Source organism: Ascochyta rabiei, chromosome 7 (genome assembly GCF_004011695.2).
Source record: "Ascochyta rabiei chromosome 7, complete sequence".
NCBI lineage: Eukaryota > Fungi > Ascomycota > Dothideomycetes > Pleosporales > Didymellaceae > Ascochyta > Ascochyta rabiei.
The window spans coordinates 1,167,314-1,189,836 of NC_082411.1; the positions used below are offsets into that span (position 1 = coordinate 1,167,314).

The 22,523-nt window shown below is 55.6% G+C and overlaps 7 protein-coding genes across 7 annotated transcripts, besides 10 other annotated features; 2 read left to right on the forward strand and 5 right to left on the reverse strand.

The window, feature by feature from the left end:
• The first annotated feature begins 1,074 nt into the window (after nt 1-1,074).
• Nucleotides 1,075-1,142: a tandem repeat.
• Nucleotides 1,143-1,178: 36 nt separating this feature from the next.
• On the forward strand, nt 1,179-8,273 carry EKO05_0004978 (CCR4-NOT core subunit cdc39; the record flags this gene model as incomplete). The annotated part of the gene is made up of 4 exons (XM_038939400.1): nt 1,179-1,829; nt 1,889-2,204; nt 2,255-8,154; nt 8,211-8,273. 4 exons carry the CDS (start codon nt 1,179-1,181, stop codon nt 8,271-8,273), a joined length of 6,930 nt encoding a protein of 2,309 aa, XP_038799518.1.
• Nucleotides 1,273-1,308: a tandem repeat.
• Nucleotides 1,332-1,427: a tandem repeat.
• A 1,452-nt stretch (nt 8,274-9,725) lies between the features above and the next one.
• Nucleotides 9,726-9,745: a tandem repeat.
• A 521-nt stretch (nt 9,746-10,266) lies between these two features.
• Nucleotides 10,267-12,989, reverse strand: EKO05_0004979 (uncharacterized protein; the record flags this gene model as incomplete). Its single annotated transcript, XM_038939440.1, has 2 exons — nt 10,267-11,939; nt 11,990-12,989. The coding sequence occupies 2 exons, from the start codon at nt 12,987-12,989 to the stop codon at nt 10,267-10,269; spliced, it is 2,673 nt and encodes an 890-aa protein (XP_038799519.1).
• Nucleotides 12,990-14,496: 1,507 nt separating this feature from the next.
• EKO05_0004980 (uncharacterized protein) lies at nt 14,497-15,306 on the reverse strand (the record flags this gene model as incomplete). The annotated part of the gene is made up of 2 exons (XM_038939435.2): nt 14,497-14,895; nt 14,944-15,306. The coding sequence occupies 2 exons, from the start codon at nt 15,304-15,306 to the stop codon at nt 14,497-14,499; spliced, it is 762 nt and encodes a 253-aa protein (XP_038799520.2).
• Nucleotides 15,307-15,346: 40 nt separating this feature from the next.
• Nucleotides 15,347-15,403: a tandem repeat.
• Nucleotides 15,404-15,530: 127 nt separating this feature from the next.
• Nucleotides 15,531-17,183, reverse strand: EKO05_0004981 (Galactokinase; the record flags this gene model as incomplete). Its single annotated transcript, XM_038939157.1, has 3 exons — nt 15,531-16,470; nt 16,519-16,967; nt 17,019-17,183. 3 exons carry the CDS (start codon nt 17,181-17,183, stop codon nt 15,531-15,533), a joined length of 1,554 nt encoding a protein of 517 aa, XP_038799521.1.
• A 491-nt stretch (nt 17,184-17,674) lies between these two features.
• On the reverse strand, nt 17,675-18,475 carry EKO05_0004982 (uncharacterized protein; the record flags this gene model as incomplete). The annotated part of the gene is made up of 2 exons (XM_038939445.1): nt 17,675-18,133; nt 18,182-18,475. The coding sequence occupies 2 exons, from the start codon at nt 18,473-18,475 to the stop codon at nt 17,675-17,677; spliced, it is 753 nt and encodes a 250-aa protein (XP_038799522.1).
• Nucleotides 18,328-18,364: a tandem repeat.
• A 29-nt stretch (nt 18,476-18,504) lies between the features above and the next one.
• Nucleotides 18,505-18,616: a tandem repeat.
• A 418-nt stretch (nt 18,617-19,034) lies between these two features.
• Nucleotides 19,035-19,100: a tandem repeat.
• On the forward strand, nt 19,081-20,456 carry EKO05_0004983 (uncharacterized protein; the record flags this gene model as incomplete). Its single annotated transcript, XM_038939413.1, has 3 exons — nt 19,081-19,844; nt 19,893-20,248; nt 20,299-20,456. 3 exons carry the CDS (start codon nt 19,081-19,083, stop codon nt 20,454-20,456), a joined length of 1,278 nt encoding a protein of 425 aa, XP_038799523.1.
• Nucleotides 19,283-19,330: a tandem repeat.
• Nucleotides 20,457-21,016: 560 nt separating the features above from the next.
• EKO05_0004984 (uncharacterized protein) lies at nt 21,017-22,321 on the reverse strand (the record flags this gene model as incomplete). The annotated part of the gene is made up of 1 exon (XM_038945705.1): nt 21,017-22,321. The coding sequence occupies one exon, from the start codon at nt 22,319-22,321 to the stop codon at nt 21,017-21,019; it is 1,305 nt and encodes a 434-aa protein (XP_038799524.1).
• Nucleotides 21,452-21,546: a tandem repeat.
• Nucleotides 22,322-22,523: the final 202 nt, after the last annotated feature.

Below are 22,523 nucleotides of genomic sequence, written 5' to 3' on the forward strand. Positions count from 1 at the left end.
ACAACGAAAGTCGGGAAAAATGCTGGAGTGTATATATGGGGTAGGATGGTGCTACCAGGTGCCCAGGTGCGGCGACCAGGTTTAGGTGGTGAGGATGTGCGGATCTGGGGTGCCTGTACCTCGAGTGTGTTTATCGCCGGCGTTTCCATGGGCGACGCGGGAAGGAGCGCTAGACAGCGCGCTCAGCCCTATGACGACGATGGTCTGCAGGGAGACGGGCCAACCTTGTGCGGCTCAGGTCCTCGAGCACGTTGCTCCGAATGCACGAGCTCTCGTGTTGGCGGTGTCTGCGGGATGCAAAGCCTGCGTGATTTTGGGGTTGGGGTTGGTTTTGGTCATGGCTGCCACGTGCCTGTGAGGTCGAGCAGAAAGAGAGGCTCAACCAGTCGTTCAAGCCATCACTTCCAAACCATCACGTCTGCGCCGCTGTAAACACCCTGGGCAGAAGACGAACAAGCGTCTCAGCGTGGTGCGACAGCACAGTGGTCGCCGCGAGTGTGAGCTGGTGCTGCGAGACGTTGACTTGCGAGGACACTCGAGAAGAGCACAAGGGCACCTTGGATGTCGTGTCGACCCACCCCGTGCTGAGTCCCCTCCAGTCGAAGCTACACGCCGAGACACGTGAGGAGGTGCAGAGCAGCGTGGTGTCACGATTCCTGGGCGGGAGAGCAGCAAGCGCTCCTGCGTGGGCTGGCCACGGGAAACGGGAGGCGTCGAGCCAGCTTCACATCACGAAGATGATGATGTGGGGTAACGTCGATGCTGCACTCACTGCACCACCCACCTGCCGTGCCGGCGAGCTGCAGCATCGAACAGCAGGATCCTCCGTCTGCGCCAGGCACGTGAGCAGGGCCCTTCTCTCGGGCGTCTGCACTGCACGGCACGCACCGGCGGCCAAGGTGGTTGTGGGTTGTGGGTTGTGGGTTGTGTGGATGCACTGCCCTTCACCTCAAGTCTCGAGTGTCTGTCAAGTGTAAGAGTGTAAGACTGCCAGTGTTGTCCGCGGCCCATGGACATGGCAGTCGCTGGCTAGCTGGCAAGTGCGCGCGCCTTTGCCAAGCCTCCGCTGCAAGACCCACGACCATCGCACCCTCACGCCCACGACCCCATCCCACCCGCCATCGCCGCACCCGCCCCCTCCCGCCCGCCGTCGCGCTGCTCATGGAAATACCACTTCGATGAGCCAGCAACACCCCTGGGGCGCCCCGAGACAAAACCAGAGCACTCGCCTGACGCCCATCTCCACCAGCGCCGCCCACGAACAGCGCAACACGCCCTCGCCCTCGCCCAGCGGCTCGCGCCAGCCCTACTCACCCGCCGCCTCCAGCTTCCCCTCGCTGCCCTCGCTGCCCTCGCTGCCTTCGCTGCCCTCGCTGCCCTCACTGCCCTCGCTGCCCTCGCTCCCCGCGCTCCCCGCCCTGCCCTCGGCCTCGTCGCGCCTCGTAGGTAGCCGCAAGTCGTCGGCCGCCTCGTCGACGTCGTCTGCCCACTTTGCAGCCGCAGGACAGCAGCTCCCGCCCAGCCAGCTGCTGTCCTCTCGGTCCCGGGCCAACGTGACCCAGCCCGCCTCGCAGCTGGCCGCCTCTGCCGCCCCCGGTGCAGCTGTGTCCAACAGCAGCGTCGCAGCTTCCAAGCTTGTCCGCGCCTCGCCCTCGTCGAGCACCCTCGGCTCGCCCAGCACGGCCACCAACCCCTCCTCCGGTGCTCCGTCACAGAACCTCTCGCGCATTGTCATCGCCCAGGTCTTCCTGCTGCTCAGCCAATTCGGCCCCGTCAAGGACGACAAGGACCGCTCCAGGTGGGATACACAGACCGAGCAGATCAGGAAGGTGCGTCATTGGCTCCCTCTGTACACGTCTCCACTTTACCCGGCTAACACGCCCCGCAGCTGATTGATTCAAACGGCATGGAGGTGTTTTCAAAGTACTTCCGCCGCGTGCTGCAGAACAATGCAGCACAAGTCTTCGGCACGCCCGGCCGCAACGCCGACCCCAACGGCAGCTACCAGATCCTCGTGACTGAGATGCAGAAACTGCGAAAGGAACCAGAGCAAGCAGACAAGATCGCGGAATCCATAAGCTCCAGCGAAGGAGACCTGTTCCGCGACTTCGACCTGTCCACCCTCATCTCCCACTTCCAAATGGACCCTTTGTCGAGAACAATGCTCGCACTTGCCTGCAGAAAGACCGACCTGAGACCCAAAGGTAAGCTCTGCTCTCGTGTCACGACCACTCTCCGTACTGACATCACACAGCGGATGCACTGCTTTCAGGCCTCGGCGACGACCTGCTGTTGGCTGTTGCTCAGCCTGGTCAAAATGACGACGCGAGTCCAGAATACGTTGCCGCACTCATCGAGCGCCTTTTGCAAGACCCACCGCAAGGATGGGACGAGGACAAGAAAATGAGCCTTGCCTATGCTGTCCAGCTCCGCTACCAGAACCTCCACACGCCGGTACCGGGCCCAGTCGAGGCGATACTCACCCTCGTTGAGCTCACAGATGGTTCACGAAACCCTCTTGTGAAGCTAGTACAACGGGCGGGGCCGCAAAGCACAGCTACAGTAGAAGCCAGCAAAGAACTGCTTGCATCGGCTGAGACACGAGACATCAGTTACCAGCAAGTGGCCACAGTGTTGCTCTATCTGGCCCTATCCACCGGATACAATGTCAAAAACTTTGTAGCAGCGTTGCGAGAGCATCGCGCTGGACAGCGGCTGGACTGGCAAGATGTCGTACACGCTTTCGACCGGGACCATCTGCGCATCGAGAAGAACCACTTCCTCGCAATTTACAACGCACTGCTTCCGATTGCCCAGGAAAACGAGGGCTTCGACATCCAGGCGCTATGGGGCGGGAACTGGCAGCACGATTTGACCCACTTGTACTTCTTGTTGTGTTATCTGGCGTGCACGCCCCAAGAGCTGGATGTCTCCCAGATACCACGACTGCGCGCTTCGTACTCGCTGGAGACTTTTGAGGGAGCCCCAGACGACGTCAAAGCGTTCGCAGAACAAGCTGTCAAACACCCATTTGTATCGCTTGATGCTACAGGAGCTCTCTTTACGATGATCTTCCGTACCTCGGAGACCTACCACACAGCCCAAATAATGGGGATCCCAGATCTAGTCATCAATCCGCATACAGCAGAGTTCCTGGTCGCGGCAGCAGCCGTGCCGAAGCCTTGGGGCGCCTTGCAGGAGCAAGCTTTGAAGCAGCTGTTCGACCCATACTTCCACAAGAAGCTACCGATCTACAACTTTGTTCTCTACGGCCTCTGGCAGCAAGATCTCCAATGGCTTGTTGATCGCTTCGTAGATGCCTACAACGCCGACCCCATGTCTCTCACACTTATTCTAGAACACGCCGAAGCCAACAACTGGTCGGAAACGTTGATCCGCAGCAACACGGACATCAGCTTGGATATGGCGGCACAAGCGCACGCACGTGGCAAATTCGAAATCGAGCCTTGGCTGCAACAGACCATCGAACAAGCCGGACCTCTTTTCCGACGCATCTTGACCAACTTTCTGACTCAGAGAGCTTCGGATGAGATGCAACGCGTGCGAGACGACCAGCACTCCCTCAGCCTGCCGCTCGCCGTCAAGACAGTATACCCGTTGCTCTGGTTCCTGGCGGAGTGCGGGCTGCCCGAGCATGAGCTCTTGCCCCTCCAACGCAATTGCATCCAAGCCTATCCTCGGCTCATCAATTACGGCGAAGGCGTGGACGACATCATCGATGCCAACGGCCAAAGTGGAAATGCTCTCCCAGGAGATGCCGACACCAAGATGCAAGAACATTTCAAGAACATGTACAGTGGCGAGAGCGACGTGCGTGACATCATATCAGTGTTGAAGAAGTACAAGGAGTCTCGCGACCCTGCGGAGCAAGAGCTGTTTGCTTGTATGATACACGGCCTTTTCGACGAGTACAACTGCTTCGGCGAATATCCTTTGGAAGCTCTGGCGACGACAGCAGTCCTTTTCGGCGGTATCATCAACTTCAATCTGCTGTCCAGGATTGCGCTTCAGGTTGGACTGGCCATGGTGCTGGAAGCTGTGCAAGAGTACAGGCCCGAGGATTCCATGTACAAATTTGGTCTCCAGGCTCTGCTTCATTTCTCCAGCCGACTGTCTGAATGGCCCAACTATTGCGACCAGCTTCTCATCGTTCCTGGTCTTCAAGGCACCGAGATCTTTGCTAAGGCGGAGGAGGTTGTTGGACAGCAGGAGGGCGAGGTCAACGGGGATGCGCACAACAGCGTCGGCCTCTCTAACGGGAACGGATTGGAAGACGCGCTTCAACAGGAGTCTGCGGTGACCAAGTTCTCTTGCCTCTATGTCGACCCCCCGCTGCACGGAGAGCTTTACGAAGAACCCGATGAGGATGTTCAGGATAAGGTGCTTTTCGTGCTGAACAACGTTTCCGAGCGCAACCTGCGCGATAAGATTAACGACCTCACCGAAGCCGTCGAAGAAAGGCACCATCAGTGGTTTGCCAACTATCTCGTCGAGGAGCGTGCGAAGATGCAACCAAACTTCCAACAGCTCTACCTAGATATGCTGGACCTGTTCAACAACCGGACACTGTGGGCTGAAGTCCTTCGTGAGACCTACGTCAGCGTTGTACGAATGCTCAACAACGATGGAACACTTGGTTCGACCGAGCGAGGTCACTTGAAGAACCTTGGGTCCTGGCTTGGTTCCCTTACAATCGCTCGCGATCAACCAATCAAATTCCGCAATATATCGTTCAAGGATCTGCTGACTGAGGGATACGACACGGACCGACTCCTTCTGGTTATCCCATTCACCTGCAAGGTACTAGTACAGGCTGCAAAGTCGACAGTCTTCAAACATCCAAATCCATGGTTGATGGAAATTCTCGGTGTGCTGATGGAGCTGTACCATTTTGCAGATCTCAAGTTGAATCAGAAGTTCGAGATTGAGGTCCTCTGCAAGGGGTTGGATCTGGATCACAAGGAGATCGAGCCCACGAATAGCATTCGAGCCCGACCGCAAGCTGACGAGGAATACTTGAACCCTATGGTAACAGATGGGCTCGATGCCTTTGGCGACTTGTCCATTATGAGTTTGAACCGTGCTCGAGGCCCGAGCGAGCGATTCTCGTCTGCGGCCATCACTGCAGCTCTGCCTGACTTCACAAACCAGCTGCAGTATCCTCCATCCGGCAATAGCGCCGTGCCTCCAGCACAGATCAAGAAGATCTTCCTCACGGCGGTCAATCAGGCTATCCAAGAGATTATCGCTCCAGTCGTTGAGCGCTCTGTTACAATCGCCGCCATCTCCACCTCACAACTCATAAGCAAAGACTTTGCGATGGAGCCTGACGAGGAGAAACTCCGGACCGCAGCACACACTGTTGTCAAAGCGCTGTCTGGTGCGTTGGCTCTAGTAACCTGCAAGGAGCCCCTACGCATGAGCATCCAGAACAACATCCGTATAATGGCTCGCGACCTCCCAGAACAGACCCTTCCCGAAGGTCATGTGGTCATGTTCGTCAATGACAATCTGGATTTGGTTTGCAACACTGTAGAACAGGCGGCCGAGATGTCTTCCCTGGCTGAGATCGATATGCAAGTTGAGGAGGCTGTCCGCATGCGTCGGATGTTCCGCAACACGCGACCGAACGAGCCATTCAAGGATGCGAACATCAGTCCTTGGGCTTTCTACATCCCTGAGCCCTACAAGCAAACAGCTGGAGGATTGAACAGAGAACAACTAGCAATCTACGAGGACTTTGGTCGACAGGCGAGGGGCCTTCCACACACGAACAACATCTCACAGGACAGTGGGCGCCAGGTTCCTGATGTACTTCAGGATCAGTTTGTCGCAGTGCCAAACCTGCCGACTCCCGGTGCCGCCCCTGCTGAGCCACGGCAACCTACGCAGCAGCCTCGACTGCAAAACCTTCAATCTGCACACGTGCCTCCTTCACAACAGCAGTTGAACGGCTATATGGATGGCCCCGTTCCTGCAGGTGGTCAACGTGGTGTTGAGGATCTTCTTGTAGAGCTGACGCAGGTCATAAAGGATGCATCCGAAGACCGCATTAGTGAGCTTCAACCCGGAAGCAGCGCTATACACCGCGTGTTCGACCAGCTCATCTCAAGCATCGAGTTTGCTGGACCCAACAAAGACTCATGGGCATTCCGGATCGCTGGACAGGTCACCAACCATCTGTTCTCCGACTCCCTGCAGCGTCTGGAGGTCGAGGTCATGGCGCATCTGCTAAGCCACCTCTGCCAGCTGTCTGTAACCACTTCACGTCAAGTACTCATGTGGCTTGCGACCCTTCATGATGACGACCGTATCTTCAAGGCCACCGTCATGGTCGCCTTGATGGAGGTTGGCTTAATGGACATGCATCGTCTGAACACCACCGTCGCTAAAGCGATCCAAGAGAGACGTGTCGCTGCTGTTGAGATGCTCTCTACGTTGATGGAGGAGCTGCTGCTTAGCGAGCACCCAAGCGCGTTCCGGGCTGACTTTGCTTTGTCTATCGATGCTCTTACCAACTGGCTAGCAGAAGACCCTTCACTCGAGGTTGGCAAGCGTGTTATCGCCAATCTACAAGCAGCTCCTGCTGAGGTATCCTTGACTCCACCTGCCACTGGACACAAAGATCAGCTAGAATACATCTTCGACGAGTGGGTTCACCTGCAGCTTCCAGAGACGCCAAAGAAGACGATTGGAGCGTTTATCTACCAACTCCACAAGCAAGACATCATGCAGAGTCAAGAGACCTCCATCGAGTTCATCCGCACCTGCATTGATGCCTCTGTCACTGCATACGAGCAGGAGCAGTCTCTGCCGTACGGCGCCGGAAACCTCGACACGGCCACCGTGAAGATTGATGCACTCGGTAAACTTATCGTGGACCTTGTCGCTTATCAGGAAGAACGTGAAACGGGTGCTAAAGAAAGCAAGGCGAGATACCTCGACCAAATGCTCGTCGTAACAGTCCTGGTGCTGTGCAACCACCACAACACTCGAGGAGATGCTTTCAATCAGAAGGTCTTCTTCCGATTATTTTCCACGATCCTGTTCCGCCTTAACGAGGCGACCAAGGAAGATACATTGGCGGAACACAAGGGCGAGCTCTTCCTCTGTGTTGCTAGGGCTCTCTTGATCCTGCAACCCAGTCATTTCCAGAGATTCACCTTCTCTTGGTTGACCCTTGTTGCTCACCGTATCTTCATTCCGGCAATGCTTGAGGGCGGCCAATCGGATGAGCGCTGGGATGTTTATGCCCGCCTCATGGAGACTCTTTTGGTCTTCACCGGACAGTTGATCAAGCCAACCGGAGAGACCATCATGGCCCAGAACTTTTACCGTGGCGTCTTGCGCGTCTTGCTTGTGATCCATCACGATTACCCTGAGTTCTTTGTTGAACATCATTTCCGTCTGTGCAACAGTATCCCAATGCATTGCACTCAGCTCCGGAATCTGATTGTTAGTGCCTACCCGTCCACCATCCTGGAGATGCCGGATCCATTTACAGCAGGGCTGAAGGTTGACCGACTTGAGAACAACCTCCAGTCACCTGTTGTTCGTACGGATATCGTGGAAATCCTCTCGAAAGCGGGCATCAAGACGACCATTGATAACCTGCTTAAAGCGTCTGAACCCAAGGCCCAGGATATTCGCAAGGTCTGCGATGCCATCTACTTCCCAGAGGCCAAAGAGAGTGGTTTCGAGCTAGTGCCGACCACTGCTGACCCAGCTCTTATCCATGCGCTCGTTCTCTACATTGGAGTCGCGACTCTAGGCACTGAAGCGACCAAGGCGCCATTGTTCGACTCAGAGAGCTCGGCTGCTAGATTGATGCTTAGGCTGGTCAAGGACTTCCACCCTGAAGCGAAGTTTCACTTCGTCAGCGCGATTGCCAACCAGCTGCGCTACCCGAACACTCACACACATTTCTTCAGCTACGCGCTGTTGCACCTCTTCGGCTCTCCCGACGATGATGAAGAAACGCTTGAGATCCAACAGACTATTACAAGAGTGCTTCTGGAACGTTTGCTTGTACATCGTCCTCACCCATGGGGGCTCATCATCACTTTGCTCGAGATCCTAAAGAATCGCACATATGCGTTCTGGGATCTGCCCTTCGTCAAGGCAGCACCTGAAGTAAGCTTCGCACTTTATACAAACGCAAGTCACAGCTCAGCTAACATGATGTGCAGGTCGAGCGTCTTCTCAACGCTTTGTTTACTCATGCTCAGCAGAGCCCCCGACCGCTAGCCTAGTTCGCTAGCCATCCTCACGGCTTACCCCTGGCATGCTTCACATCGAAAAGCAACCAGGTTCGCCATCTATAATTCACGACTTTGGCTTTGTTCAAGAAGCAGACCTAACGTTTTGTGCTCGTTGCATTTGCGTGCGTTAGGGATTCGATTCTTTCTTGCATGATTGAAGAGCTTTGTCTTTCAACCGATCTAATACTTTCGACGAATGTACATCTGGACGTCAACTCGTCTACACGCTACGGTTTCACGACTCTTTGGGCTGGCTGGCACAGAAGGAACGCAATGGTTATCGTTCGCGGATGGACTGTACGAAAAAAAGGCGGGTGTTGGGCTTTCCTTGCCGGTCAAAAAGCATGGAGTCACAACGGCGGGAGTTTTCATTTATTTCTGATCACGAAGACGAGACTCTCGAAATTCGTGTAGATTAGCATTGCTTTGGCGAATCTCGGGATTGAGCGATGACGCAGGCGCATAGCGGATGCGTTGTCGGCTGCCGCATATACTGTAGGATATTGAGTAGAATGATTTTCCATCTTCCTTTCAGCTTCTCCGTTATCGTATCTGTGTCGATATCTAGTACCTTTCCTTCCCATGTCCTGTCTCCAACCTGCACTTGCTCAGGCAATGTCAGCCAGCTGCAGCGATCGTCGCTCCTTTGGCGGACTCAGTCTCCACCATCCCTCGCATGCTCATGGAGTCTTCTCTTCGTGGCGCTCGAAGCTGCACAGGTAGTCTTGAGCTTAAAACGTGGGATCTACAAGTGTAGTGTGAGTTGCGCGCTTGCACGCTTTGTCTCTGTGTGTACTAAAATAGTTACACGCTTCATCTAGACCCACCGATCGTCAAAGGTCTTGTATCGCAACGAGCTATAGGATAGGGCGGCTTTCGAATGTGGGAAATACCGTTCGGCACTTGACTCCTTCGCAGCGCTTCCTGTTGGTATCCCGCATCAAGCGGGATCCTTATCATTTGCAGCATACAGGGGAGGATGTTGACTAGGAACAGGTCGTAGTGCGATTGGAGCGCTCAGTGCATGTTACGACGCACAACAAGACACTCGAGCCTTTTCAAGAAGGTGCCGTGTTGACTACAGGGCAGGTAGTACAGACCACTGCAGTAGACAAGAGTCGCAGCCATCCCAGGATGATCTCGACGGCGTGCATGTATACTCCAAACAAGACAGCGAAGAAAGCGAAACACCGCCCAATCGCCGCCCTTGCCTTCACCATATTCACCTTGGCAGTCCCGCTTTAGGGAGGTCCAGGCTCGCGAAACACTGGGCTCCTAACCCCCGCTCAGCTCTCTTGCACGTGGCGGGACTACCGCCATATCTCCTCCTCTGTCGATTGCAACCTGGTTGAGATGCGAGATATTGACCGAAGAGATTCAGCGGCTTTCTGGATGCCAAAACAGTGCTTCCTCGGAACACAAGCCATGACGATTGATTCGAAGCACACACACACACACACACATCGAGTTTCCTACTTCAATGCTGTTCGTTCCGAGGCCAGGCGATGATAGGGCCGCGGATCATGACCATGGGAAATATGGAGAATTGGAGACCAGTTGAGATTTCCTCTGAGGGACTAGATGTTGAGCCATGGGTTGGTTTGTACGGACTCTTATGACATGGGGGAGAGCTTCATGCTTCTGTTTTGTGTACGAAGGCTGTTGGATCTGCCTCGTGGTAATCCATCCTCAGCTCACTCACAGCCCGCTCCGGTATCAGCTACTTTTCTCCAGACATCGCTTATCACGAAGATTCAGATCCTCCCTCTCTCTTTTGAGCCATGCTGGTTCGTACACGTTGTTTGCTCAGGGTAAGTCGCTGCTGAGAAACGCTGGTTTGCTAGATTATAGAACTTGGCATGTTGTGGAGCTGACGATGCTCGTGTAGGAGTGTGCTGTGGATCTGAATGAGTACCGTATTTCATCAGCGAGCGTTTCGGGCGCGCGAAACAAACGATTCCTGAACAAGTGTGTTGCATTCTCCTCAATACTGCTCCCACGTCCCAATCTGGTTCCCCAACACCCTCGTACTCCTCCACTTTTCACCATACACATACTTCCTCGTGACCGGCTCCTCATCGATCCCCAGATGCTCGTCGTTGTCCCGCCCGGTAAACCATCCCAGGGCGTACGTCTTGCCCTGCTTCTCGAGATGCCTGGTCATCTGGCTACTGGTGAGTTTCTCCGTGTCGACGAAGCTGCGCGTCAGCATCTTGGACTGGTGGATCATGGCGAGCACGGATGCCATGGTGCCGATCTGTCGCGGCATGAACTTGTGCGAGCGCCGCATGTACGTCAGGATGGCGATGGTGATGAGGTACAGAAGGATGAGTATGGAGAGGGTGAGCGAGACCCAAAAGGAGCGGAATGTCTGCTCTTGATTGTGGCGGTCTTTCGCGTCTTGCTTCTTGTCGTCGTCGCCTCCTCTTCCCGGAATGAAGCGCGTGCCGTCGACGGTGATGGAGGAGACACAGACGGTTAGGACTTCGGCGAGGACAGACCCGAAAGCGACAAGGGCTACGAGCCAGTGTCGGTTGAAGATGGCGATGAAGGGTAGGAACAGGGGGTTTGTGCCGGCGTAGTCGAGAGTGAGTGTCTTGGCTGGGGCGCGTCGCTTGGAGAGTATGTAGAACGGCTGTAGCATGCGGACGTCGCAGTTCATAGTGTTCCAAAGGATTTTGACAATTGTCGCGAGGCCGGTCAAAAGGAAAGGTATCTTGTCCGTAACAACACTGGTCGCTTCCATGAATGTGAGCACGGGAACCGCGGCAGTGACGAGTATGATATAAGCGACGAAAGGTACTCCAGAAACCAGACGCAACATCAGAGGCCGAGGGTCTGCACTGTGCTCATGGTGCTTGTCCTTGGCGTTGCGGATATACTCTCCCTGCCATAGGCTGCTTTTGTGTAAGATGTAGCGGCGGTGGCGTAGCTGCTTGTGTATCTTCTCAAGCGGCGCTTCATCAAGACCATGGAAATCTGTCAGAATATGACTCCTGGTAGCCATGGCCGCAACACCAGCAATACCTTGAGGATTAGAGAGGAGTCCGCTTCTACGGCGCATTGCGTACATCAACGCTCCTCCGCAGAAAGCAACGAAGACCAGGCATCCTGAGACGGCTCGTGACCATGGCGCATCAATGCGAATGTACTTTGGGTCTTTGCTTATGCGATCTTCCTTGAGTGGATACACCGTGATCGAAGCTGACTGCAGCACAGGAACCAAGCTACTGGCAATCAGAGTGCCCAAAGAGCTCCAGATGACCGCATATTGCCTGTGTCGCAGGGCTCTGAGCGGAACAAGCCAGCTCATAAAGGTAAGATAATCCATGTTGAGTGATTCTCCCGCCGTAGCGCCCGTCTTCTGGCTGAGCTGGTAATAAGGCTCCAGTCGCTTCACTTCAAAATCCGACATCTGCCAAAGTATACCATAGAAGACGAAGGCGATGATGGGCACATATTTCCAAATGAAGAAAGCTCCGAGACTCAGATCGTCCGCCTTCTTGAACTCTGCTAGTCCGTGACCCTCTTCTGCCTTCTTCTTGGATAGTCGACACAGGTATTCTTGAAGAGCAGCCAAGGCCAGCGCGATAAACACCAGCATTGCAAGCCACGGCAAGCCCATTGTCAAGGGACGCCACGACGGCATATCCGGGTCTAGGTGGTTTCAGTAAATCTCCTCAGCCCAACCGTCTGATTAGACAAACCTTTTGGAAAGAAGTAACTTTTCTGGGCTTCGTCCTTATCAAGGCGTGTGGAGCTAATCATCATACTCCGCGCCTCGAAATCGCCGCCACTAAATGATTCACTGATGTCGACAGGAATTTCGGCAACAGCAACAATGCCTCCAGTCTTCTCAGCCTCCTTCTGTGCGTCCTGAGCTTGGAAGGCGGAGATTTTAGTGTTCGGTAACCCGCGTGGTTGTCTTGAATAGCTCCCAGGTCCTAGTGGTGCTGGAGTGTATGTGAAAGGCTTCTCCGTAATCGAGCTCATGCCGGCACCCAGTTGTCTTTCAAGTCGTTCATACTCAGCAGCGTAGCCGGCCTCACTCAGGTCACGTTGATGCTCCACAGCGTCCACAGTACTGCTCATCTTCTTCGATGAGTCAATCCGGTCCATCTGTACAGCATAGGCACCACCTTGAAGGTGGCCGATAGACTCATCATCTTCTTTCACACCTCCCAAATGACGTCTGCCTAGATCTGACTCCTTATCGTTGATGCGGTTGTAGCTTCCGCCCCGAGTTGACACACCTCGCAGCGACGTGAGCCGGTTTAGTAACTTCCTAGTACCGCTTCTGCTCTGTAATGATGCTGACGCGCCTTGAGCCTCGAAGGGATTCGCTGAAGGTTCGTATGTGGTATTTGCGTAGAAAGAAGGCGGCGCTGGGGGCGTCGAGCTCAAAGATGTTCGTCGAGACTCAGCAGCAGGTATCAGAGGAGATGGATATGAAGTGCGTCTAGAGGCCTCGGTAGTCATTAGGGGGCTGATAGGGGATACTGGCGAGGGTCTGGAGGGGAAGAGTTCTGAGAGTCTGTTCGAGCCTGATGTATTCTTGCGCGTAAGTGGTGGTCGACTATGCCATGGCGCCTTTGTGTGTTCCGTTGCTGGAGACCCCGCGCGGAGTGCAGTAGGGACGGTATCTACTGATGGCTTTCGCCCCGAGACAGGCGATCCTACCTGAAGCGGCGACGGTATACCTGCCATTATTGCTGAGTTTGTTTGTTCCAAGCTCTTTCTTGCGTCGCCCTAGTTCTGAAACGCAGCGACAGTTTACTGTAATCAAAGACACGTACTCTTTATATTCAGAACGCAGCATACAACAACGATCCAGGAACAGAAAACGAACTCCTGAGAGACAAGCACATCAAGATGGATGCCTCGGAGCTCAAGTACGCCTTGCAGCCTTCAGGCGTTACTGGCACCATTCAGCCTCAGCCCATTACAATGATGATAAGTCTTTCCGACGAGCGACGAACCAACCATAGGAATTCAGGCGGATTATTATGGAAAGGTCCGACGCTGTGAAGAAAAACGTCCTTATGCCTACACAAGTCAAGCACCTGGTCGTGAGCGCAGAGCCTCTCGCGACTCGTTCCAACCGCGGAGTATGGTGTAGCCTGAGTCAGGCGCAGGTCCGCGAGCTCGGTTGATGGACCTGGGGTGTGGGGAAGCCTGAAGGTAACAAAGTGACAAGCTTCTGACAGGGAGAGATAGAGAGATGACTAGAACGTCAAGAGGTAAACAGGGCGCCGGCGATGGCTATGAGAATATCGTCGCGCAACATAAGGCTGGGCAAGTGGGTGCACGTAGCGCTAATAATACGACCACAGCCGCACAGGGCGTTGTCGCTCGCCTGCCCCTGCTTGTTGCGCATGCAACTCGGAGCGCGGGATATCGAGGGCTGGAAACAACAACATTGTCAGGTACAGCGTCGCACGGCTGACTTCTGATGGCAATCGACGTTTGTCGATGGATGTTGTGATGCGTGATGGGAGTAGAGACAGAGTGCTGAGTGGGATGTCGGCGGTGGATTCTTGTCATCCTGCGCGACCGACGTCGAGCCGCTTACAGCCTTCTACAAATGGAGTACGAACGAGGGTCACAATGATCGACAGGGACTAACCTCAGCAGACTCACCGGCTGGCCGTTCCCTGGCGCAATCGGGCCTTGGTACATATCTTGACGGAAAAGGCCGAGGCGCTCGATCATGCCATATAATCGACCTAGGACTAGCCTTCGTTTTCCGCAGCGCTATAAATTGATTGTGTCTCGCGAGTTCGAGCTCTACGTTGTTGTCTTGCTTGAGGGCTCCATTGACATGCTGGTTGTAGTCCAATCATGAACACACAAGAGCTCGTTGGAGCGCAGGTTGACAGAAGAGACCGGGACGGCAGATATTTCAGGAACGAAGTCACACAGCAGAAGTGCTCTAATTCTGTGGCTAGAGTTTGCTGTATGGTTGTGATGCGGGTAACGTATCCGCACTTTGCTTTTTCAGGTAAGACCTTGAAGAAGACTGGCAATCTCCAGCCAACGCAGCGATACCTCAACGTCTTACGCCCTCCGCAATTTAGTCCTATCGCAGTAGAGAAATAGGCCAATATAACGTGGCTAAGAGGGCAAGTAAATGTGCGTACAAATACTACCTTTTTGGCTGCAACAGGTCCATATCCAGATCCACGATCTCCGCTATACATCCCAGCGCGTCAGTCTATTCAGCACAGTCCCTCCTCTTGTCCTTGGATATCCTCTTGAGCTCAGCAGACTGATAAAGCCGCTGGTCCCCGTAACGTTTGCGCTGCCTGCCAAGCGCATTGCGGATATCGTCCATCGATTTCAAGGTCTTGTCCAGATCTGCCACCGCAGCGTGCTGTCTCGTGCGGTAGAGCAGATTCGCTACTTTCTGCAGGCGACACTCAACTTCTGCGGCCATGTCACATGTCATGTATATATCGTCCAAGGCATGGCTATCCTCGTTCTCCATCTTGGCATCTAGATTGCCAGCTCTATCTGCATCTGAGTCCTGCGTGTCGTTGTTTTGGCATATTGCGTTGTTGATTGTATGAGCCACATTGCCATTGTCCTTGGGCGAGAGGCCTGAGGGCTGTTCCTGTATAAGGCATTAGCTTGCATTCTACAGGGGGGTTAGAATACGTACAGATGGCGGAGTGCCGTTTTTCAAACCAAGGGCAGTATTCAGCTCGGTGTTGCGAAGGAAAGCGCTGTCCAATATGCGCTCCTTGAGCTTGCCACACGCATCGTGTCTGTTGTAGCATTGGAGCTTCATGCCACCGATGACAGTGGTGATGCCCACTAACGTCCACTCAAAGAGATCAATCTCGATTTCGTTGCTCTGCTCCAAGCTTTCGACGATGGTGATGGCGGACATGTTGGAGATGGTGAACTGTCGGTAGACCAAGGTGCTCCCCACTGTCAACGGAAGAGAAGGAGGAATAAGAGCAGTGTACGAAGAGTGATGTAGGAATACGTCACAAGCCACCACCAACTTCTGGTGGCGCATTTAATTTTCGCAGGAGCCATCCGCACCTTCCCTCTCACCGCAAGCGACAGCACCAAGACCGGCAAGCGACCAGAGAGTGACAGGCGACAAGCGAGAACAGCACAACCCAGCGATTCGGAGTGAAGAATAAGGTATGTTATCTTCGAACTATGGAACCATGCAACCAGCTACGCTATGACAAGAACCCGAATTTCAACGAACGAATAAACCCAAACTCAGGCCGTCTAGACGAGCGAGCCGCCGGAGATTTTGAAAACCACGCTGCCACTTCCGGGCTTGCTGACAACCACGGCCTGCGCCAGCTTCTCCTCGGTGATGTCCGGGAACTTCTTGCGGTAGTATTTCTCCTCCCACGCCTTCTTGACGGCCTCGACCTTGTCCTTGGGCACGAGGTGCACACTGCAACCTCCCCACCCGGCACCGGTGAGTCTGCTTCCCGTAGCGCCGGCGGCGCGTGCTAGTTGGCACAGTTCGTCAAGCTCAGGACAGCTGCAGTCGTAGATGTCGCGGCACGAGTCTTGGGTTGTGTTCATAAGGTCGCCTAGCGACTGGAGGTAGGCTTGGTCTGTGGAGGGTGGGGAAGATAGGAGGGAGCGGAACTTGATGACGCGCAGAGCTTCTGTGAAGACGTGGAGGGCGCGCTGGCGGAGCATGAATCTCTCTGCGCGGACTGGGAATTTGGACATGTAGCGCTGGTTGAGCTCGTCTTCGGAGACGCCAAGGAGGGCGCAGATGTCAGACCTTGTGTAGCCTTCTTCTTGTGTGAGGTAGTCTTCTGTGTGTTGGACGAGCTTGTGCAGTTGTGTTTCGAAGTCGGAGACAGATGTCTTTGTGTTGTCTGAAACGCCCTCCTTCTCCTCAAAGTACGTATCGTGGAAGCCACGCAAGCTGACACCCAGTGGCGAGGAGTCTGTTGGCAGATCCTTCTTCAACCCGAAAGCCTTGGCCAAGAATGCAGCGGCAAGTGTGCATTCGACGACGCGCAGGTTGTAGCACACAGGGGCGGTGACATGCTTGTCGGCTGCTACGAAGCTCTGGGCGGTCACAAAGGTGAGCTCAGGGTCGGTTGTGGGGAACTCGATGTTGGTGTAGTCGAGGCTGGGCTTGAACGAGACGTAGAGGGCTGAACCGCGGAGAGAGAATACGGACGCTGCTTGGTCCATGCTGGAGTATGATGAGCAAAGTATAGACAGCAAGTTCATGCCAACTCACCCTCCCGAGTTTACACCAACGGCACGCTCAGACACAATGGCAAGCTCACAGAGCTCTTTCTTGTCAACGCTGTCCTCGCCGTTGGCTGCCAGTACAGCAAGCGCACTTGTGCAGACGACCGATGCTGAACTGGACAAGCCTCCACCGCTGGGTACCGTGCCGTCGCAGACGATGTCCATGCCGACCGACTGGAATTTGCCGCGCTTCTTCTGGAGAAGCTCTGATACGCCCTTCAGACCAGACTTGAAGTAATTGGTCCACTCGTGCTCCGAAGAGTCGATGGGGATCTCTCCCTCGGGGATGTCAAACTCTCGTGTTGGGAACTTCTCCGAGTTGAGGTTGGCTATCCGTATGCGGGGCTTCTCATCTGTGGGTCGGACAGCTACAGCCATGATAAAGTCGGCAGTGATGGCCATGGGTAGGACCTCGTACAGAGAGTAGTCGATGTGCTATTATTTGTGAGTTTGTATCCATGTACAGGCATTGGAGAGCTGCTTTACCTCTCCGATGATGTTGACTCGCCCAGGGCTACGAGCAACGAACTCTGCCTGCCTGCCATGGATCTCCTTGAACCTTGCGAGGAGTTTCTCCCATCGCTTCGTCTCGACTGGGACCGCGTCTTCGGGGTAGATGTCGCGCAGCGACGTCGCTGTTGGTACTGACATGATACGAAGTGAGGCGAAGTTAGGCGAAGTGAGGTTGTATGCGCTCCCAAGCCTATGCCAGAGCGGGGAAATAAACAAAAAAAGAGAACTAACAACAGAGGGGAAGGTCAGGTTATATGCCTGAGAGAGTCGCGAGACCGTGGGGTGCGAGCTAGGCTCGAAGGGGGACCGCTACCGCTACCCCACCGTTGCTGCAAGGTACCGTCGACGCCAGAAGCATGCTCAGCAGCATGACGCCTGGCCATGTGGGCGGGAGAAAAGACGGAAATTTGGCTGGCACCAGCGTCTGTTGGAGAAGGCAGTCTAACGAAAAACACGCCCCCAGCCGTGGGCTTGCAGACGCCGCAGCGTCCGTTCCTGCATCTTCGCCGTGCTGTTGCATGCTTCTGCACACGGGGAGATGGAGTGTTGGGTGCCATGAAAAGAATCTGGACGGCGTGTCGAATTGGGTATCATTGGTGTATCTGATGGCACATGGTCCAGCATGTCGCTCACTCGGCTCCTCTCCCTCTGCCCCGAGCACGCAGGCCGCGTCCAATGCCACTGCCGGCTCGCCCTCTGGTGGAGTCGCCACGGCCGACGCCTCGTCCAGTCTGCCCGCCGACGCCGACGTAGCCACTGGAGGCAGTTGATGTCGAGGCTGAAGCTCCGCGTGGTCGCGTGCCTCGGCCTCGTCCTCTGGCTGCAGGCTTGGGTGGGCCTGCCTCAGCTCTCCGGCGCTCCTCTTCCGCCTTGCGTGCTGCGGCCTCCCTCCGTGCCTGCTCTTCTGCGGCGCGACGCTCGACGGCCTGCTTGCGGTGGGACTCTTCCTCTTCAATGTCGGCCATGTCCTGCGTAGCGCCCTGCCACTGCGGGTTCAGGATGAGGCGCTGGTTGTGCTCGGTCTGCGACAGGATGCGGGTCCATGTCTGGAGGAGGGTCGAGGCGTTCTGAACGGTCTTGGACACGGTCTGTGGCTGTCAGTCGGCCGCATGTGCTCGTCTCGATGTCTCACTCACGCCCATGTTGTCTTTGGCTTTCTGCAGGCTCTCCACGACGCCCTCGATCACGCTGTTGACATTGCGCACGCTCTCCAGCTCGCGCCGCAATGCCGCCTCGCGCGCCTCTTCGGCCGTGTAGTGCGACTCCTTGGCCCGCGCCTTGCCCGCCGCCGCCGCCGCCGCCTCTCCCGCAGCAGCGCCTGCGTCGTCGTGTGCTCTCTGCTTGTTCTTGCGCGTCGCGGGGGTGTCAAAGAGTGCGTCGGTGTCGCTGTCGGAGAGACTGAGGTCGTCCATGCCGGGTGGCTGCACCATGGCGTGAGGTGGTCAATTCCTGTTTGTGCTTCTCTTTCTCTTTCTCTTTCTCTTTCTCTTTCTCTTTCTCTTTCTCTTTCTCTTTCTCTTTCTCTTTCTCTTTCTCTTTCTCTTTCTCTTTCTCTTTCTCTTTCTGTTTCTGTCCTGCTCCTGTTTCAATGCCCTCTCTGTCCCACCCAATCAGTCCCGGACGGCACGTGTTTTCGTTGTTGTGTTTGACGCGTTTGACTGGCGCGGGGTCGCTGGGCGCTGGGCGGCCTGGCATGCCTCCTGTTGACGGGCCCACCCCGTTGACTTGGCGCGAGGGCGCTCGGGGCGCGTCACCAGCCATCACCAACCTCCTCATATATCCCCCCGGGGCTGCACCTCGACCCGTCCATATCGCTGCCCGGCCCCCATCAGCTCCACTTCACCGTCACCGTCACCGTCACCTATCTCTATCGATACTCCGCACTGCGCCCCCTATCGCCCGGAAACTGCGCATCGCAACCGCTAAGCGCCCTGGAAAGAGCTTGGCTTCGGCTTGTTTTGATTTTGGATATTAAACAAACGCGCACACCACCGTCACCGCAACAACCGCGCACCACTTCACCTTCACCGTCACCATGCATCGCACGCCGTCGCCCCCTCGCCGGGTGCACACGCCGCCCGCGCCCCTTCACGGTGACAGCTGGGAGCCTTTCTCGCCGCGCCGCTCCAGCAGAGTCGCAGCACAACGCGGTCTTCACCTCGAGCAAACAGACCCGGCGCGCACCCCACGGACCAGGCGCGACGTAACGCCCACGGCCTCGTCAAGGAAATCAATTGCTCGCACCTCCCACCTCACACTTTCACCACCATCCTCGCCCACCTCCCCGCCCAAACACCGCACACCCCGCTCGACGCGACGCAGCCTCTTCCCTGCAGCAGACGCACTCGATTCCGACTCCGACCACCCTCCACTCACGTCAGGACGCCGCTTCCTGGCATCAATGGCCCCAGGCATGCTTCCCACTCCGGCTAAGACGCCCCGCAAGCGCGCGCTACACTCGGAGGAGGCGCTCCAGCCCACCGCGCGCGTTCTGTTCCCAAGTCGCCCAGCTACCATTGACGAGGTGACTCCACGAAAGGCGCGTAGGACCATCAAGAATGCCTATTCTCTGGAAAGCTTCGAGCAGGGTCGTGTATCGTCTGAGAAGATTGAGATCTTCACCGACTCGAAAGAGCGCGTTCCCACCGCCGACGAGGACGAGGAGAATCCTTTTGTCACGAAAAAGCGCAAGGGAAAGGCAAAGGCAAGAGCAACCCCGCAGAAGACTCGCAGGGCCAATGCGAGAACTGTGGAGATGGAGGAAGCCGTAGACCGCGAGGAGGGCATGGTCTACCTTTTGTAAGTGCGCGCATCCAATCACTGAAAGCTTTGGCTAACAAATAACAGCCGGGGAAGGAAAGTCTTCCGCAAGTTCCACGACGGCCCACCATCAGATGCACCTACTGAGGAGGACGTTCAAGCTTCTGGAGACGATCTTCAACTGCTCCGCCAAGCCGGTCATGAAGCGCGTCGACCGTTGACTCGCTCGTCAATCAAGCCCAAGCTGCTCTTCCAGGAGGAGATCAAGCAGAAGAAGCTTGAGAACGGCGAGGTCTCTGACGAGGAGGAAGATGAAGAGGCACCCACCGACATCGAAGCGCACATTGCCACTCCAAGTCGCAAGAAGGGCAAGACGGTCATGCACATCGCAGCCTCGCTGCAAGAAGCAACGCCGCCCCCAACCGTGCGCAAGCCCAAGCGAGGTACGTTTCTCCACTTGTACAAGCCATAGCACAGTGCTAACCTGTCCTAGAAATCTCATTCGACTCGTGGATGCGCGTCAAGTCCTCCCATAGCTCTGGCAGCTCTTCGCGCGGAGCCAAGCGCAGCGGCTCACCGTTGGTGCGCGAGGTGGACAAGAAGGCTCGCAGTGAGCACTCCGCCTCCTCCCTGTCTACTGACAGCATCTAATGCGGCGCAGCGCGTTCGTAAACTCCGCCGCACTTGCCGCACTTTTGCATTTGGCGTGTTGGATAGCTGTTACTTCTTCCCTCGACAGCCGTTGCTGTGCTGGAGTTGCTCACACTACTACCCCACTCGCACCATTACTGCGCTTTTTTTCTTGTCTTTCCAACTGGCGTTATATGGGCATCATCGGACTTTAGCGATCACTCTCTACGGGATACCCAGCGTTTTGGTCTAGTGCGCTTGCAAGTAGGGGTCTGTCCTACGCTGTCGCAGGGTAGGTATATTCGGTCTAGGGTAATGAGGGAAGCATGCATGTGTTTGTACATTGCAAAGCGGGGTGTTGAAGGCGGAGAGAGGCAGAGGCAGAAACACGAGCAGCCCGGCGTTTGATCTCGTGATAGGATGCAGGGCGCGTGCTGTGTGGATATGCGTATGGCCATTGCAGGACACACACACACACTCAAGTAGAACACCAACAATCAATCAAAAAGACAGAGAAGAGCAAACATACTTCGCACTTCCATCTATAATATACACCTCTAGTCTACCCAGCACGCCCAACCCTACGCCCCCTTGGGCTTGACGCTAAAAAACGCACTCATCTTCTTCATCCCACTAACATCCACCTTCTTCAGCGCCTTGACCCCACGGCCCTCACTCTTCCGCTTCCGCTCCTCGTCCTCCTTGCGCCGCTTCTTCTCCTCGCGCTCCGCAACCACGTCCTCGTCGCACTCCACCTGCCGCTTTCGGCTGATGTTGTCCGAGATGCTGCGGAGCGCCGCTGCGTCGCGCTTCAGCTGCGCCAGCGTCGTGAGGTGGGCTGTTAGCGGGGAGAAGTTGGGGGTTGGGCAAGTGGATTGGAATGCGGTTGTTTTGCTGGCGAAGTAGGGGGGCAAGTAGGAGGTTGTGAGGTAGCTAAGTGCGGTGCGCAGGCGGAGGAGGTGGGGGATTTCTGGTGGGGTTTGCAGGGTTGGTTGAGAGGGTATGTCGGCTTCGTCTGGGGTTGCGGTGGTGGTGGCTGTTTGGCTCTCGGCGGCTGTGGCTGTTGTTGTAGTGTCTTGCGAGTCGGCGGCGGCGGTGGCGGTGGCTGTGGGTGTGTCTGATATCGCGGATAGCGTGCTCTCTTCTCGCCGGATGCTCATGACAGGTACGTCGAGCGCGCTTTTGATAAACTTGTCCTCCATGCTTGGTGGAAGTCCTTTGGCAACCATGCGTTCTGCTTTCTTGACGAGCAGTGCATACAGCTTCTCGTGTGAGATGCGGTACATTGTTTCGTCGCCGGTGGTCACTGTGTCGCAGACGAGCCGCATCCTTTCCTCCAGCATGCCTTTCAGGGTTGGGTACTGTGCGAGGAGGCTCTGCCAGTGCTGTGACGAGGCGGAGAGCGCGTCTGTGTATTCATCGAGCTCAAGGAAGTGTTGCTTCTCCTCCTTTGCTGATTTCGGCGCGAGGGCCGGCAGGATCAGAAACAACAGATCGATTGGTGTTGCGAGGAAAAGGTCTGCATTCTTGTTCACGTATCCACTACCCAGCCCTTCCTTGTTGTCCCCATCAATCGTCTCTTTCTCTCCGACTTGCGGTGTCTTGTCTTCGTGCCGTGTGATCAGCCAGCTCCTGCATGCTTTCTTGGGCGCGGCGATGCGCGTGAACTCGTAGAAGCCTTTTGAGGGGCAGAAGTAGTAGCGCGAGGGTGTGTTGGTGGCGGGGTTGTCGATGGTGACTATTCTTGCATCGCTGGACGTGTCTTTGGGGAGGACAAAGAGCTTGGGTGGATTTGATGTGGGTGCTGGCAGGGGTTTTGTGGTGGACGGTGTTGGCTCAGGTGTGGGTTGCTTTGGCGCGGGTCGAGCGCGTGTTGCTCTTGCCATTGTGGTATGTCTGCTGTCAGCGGTAGTATGGTGTGTCGAATATAAATTGAAATGTTGCGTGCTGAATATGTTGAATGTCAGTCAGCCAAGTCATCATGCGTAAAGTGGTTGCACGCGAACGCGACGCGGCACGCGAATCCCTGTCGTTTCATCTGAGATGGTACCTTGAGGCGCAACCTTAATTGCACGGCAAACAACAACA